This window comes from Gracilinanus agilis, unplaced genomic scaffold (assembly GCF_016433145.1).
Source record: "Gracilinanus agilis isolate LMUSP501 unplaced genomic scaffold, AgileGrace unplaced_scaffold28207, whole genome shotgun sequence".
Lineage (NCBI taxonomy): Eukaryota > Metazoa > Chordata > Mammalia > Didelphimorphia > Didelphidae > Gracilinanus > Gracilinanus agilis.
The window spans coordinates 2,109-4,068 of NW_025360477.1; the positions used below are offsets into that span (position 1 = coordinate 2,109).

At 41.0% G+C, this 1,960-nt stretch overlaps 1 protein-coding gene across 1 annotated transcript; it reads left to right on the plus strand.

Moving 5' to 3' along the window:
- Positions 1 to 1,111: 1,111 nt before the first annotated feature.
- LOC123254668 (olfactory receptor 1030-like) lies at positions 1,112 to 1,957 on the plus strand (the record flags this gene model as incomplete). The annotated part of the gene is made up of 1 exon (XM_044683638.1): positions 1,112 to 1,957. A coding segment is annotated over exon 1 (846 nt), but the record flags the coding sequence as incomplete, so codon positions are not given.
- Between the last annotated feature and the right edge of the window lie 3 nt (positions 1,958 to 1,960).

Genomic DNA, 1,960 nt, shown 5'->3' on the forward strand with positions numbered 1-1,960 from the left:
GTTCAAAGAAGTCCAAAAGGAGTATTCTTGTGTGGAATGAGGAGAAGATTGAGGTGAGCCTCCTCTCTTAAATAGAGGCCCTGAAGCTCATAGCCCAATCCTCTAGTCCAGTGATGGGCAAACTAAGCTGAGCCAGATGCTGGGCTCCCTCAAATATTCTATCCGGTTGCACAACATTATTTCTAGTCTTATGAATACAATAAGTAAAATACAATACAATGAAACTTCGAAAGAGTTGCCTTAGAAACAGACTGACAGATGAGCATTTCCTTTCCTTTGGCTCTCTCTTTAAAAAAGTTTGCCCATCATTGCTCTAGTCAAACAGTCCAATTAGAGGGAAAGACAGTGTTGATGAGATGTGAGTACCAAGAAGATTCAATCTTACAGGATGAGATTTCCTAATGATGGGTTTCCTGGGAAAAGAGAGCATGTATGTAAGATCTGAAGAAGTTGCATTATATGGCCCTATGCATCTTCTAAGCTCTAAGCAAGCCTCTTTAGACCATCAATTTTAGAGAAGGTACAAACTTGCACTGGTAGAAGAAACAAATTCCCTACACTGAGAGAAATCACAATATCAGAATTCTAGACCTTATCCTAAAATAAGAAGGCACTAGATAAGGTGCTCCAACATACCACCTCCTCCAACCAATCTCTAGCTTCATTTCAGGTAAGCTCCTCTCCATTTTGGTCTCAAAACTGCTCTATACTGCATTGGAAAGGTTCTCAGTATTCCAGAGTCTCTATCTCTCTTATAAAAGAGAAATATGTTGGGGTTTCCAGGGCTTTCTGCCTTCAGATTGTAAGTTGCTCCTATTTCAATTGTCTTAAAAAAGTAAATTTTAAGGTCTCATTCATTCTGCTTAGTCTACATTATATTTTCAATAGCCTAACCCAAATACCCAAATTTCATAGTTCTGAAAGTACCAGGATATTAAGGCATGTGTACAACTCTATCCCAAGCTAGGAACTCTGATTGTTTTTTTTTTGTTATCTTATTATCAGCTGAAGGATCATCAGAAGGCACCTTCAGTGCCTATATGCATGGATCAGGCTGGTCCAAGATTTCAATAGAGTTGAAAACCACTATCACAAACAAAACAGTATCAATATGACAGAGAGACTGCTTCAAAATGGAAGCCAAGTGACTGAATTCATCCTTCTGGGACTGACTGGTCGGCCAGAGTTGCAACCCATCCTCTTCATGGTGTTTCTGGTTGTCTACCTTATTACCTTGATGGGAAATCTTGGAATGACTACATTGATCAGAATCACACCTCGCCTGCACACACCCATGTACTTCTTCCTTAGCCACCTTGCCTTTGTGGATGTATGTTATTCTACTAATGTCACACCCCTCATGCTAACTCACATCTTATGTAAGAAGAAAACTATTTCCTATGTTGCTTGTTTGACCCAGTGTCACTTTTTCATTGCCCTGGTCATCACTGAATATTTCATGCTGGCTCTGATGGCCTATGACCGCTACATGGCTATCTGCAGTCCACTACTTTATAGCAGCAAGATGTCCATGAGCACTTGCTTCTGGTTGGTCACCATTCCTTACATTCATGGCACACTTGTAGGTGCAGTACAAGTCATCTTAACATCTCGTTTGAACTTCTGTGGCCCTAACTCCATCAATCATTTCTATTGCACCAACCCACCTTTGTTGGTACTGAGCTGTTCTAACACCTATATCAAGCAGACAGCCTTGCTTATCTCTGCAGGTATGAACCTGTCCAGCTCCCTCTTGATAATTCTCATCTCATACATTTTCATCTTTGCTGCCATCCTACGTATCCTTTCCACAGAGGGGCAACGTAAAGTCTTCTCCACTTGTGGTTCCCACTTGACAGCAGTTACCATGTTTTATGGCACTCTTTTCTGCATGTATGTGAGACCTGCCACCAAACAATCGGTGGAACAGGGTAAAATCATTGCAGTGTTTTGTATCTTC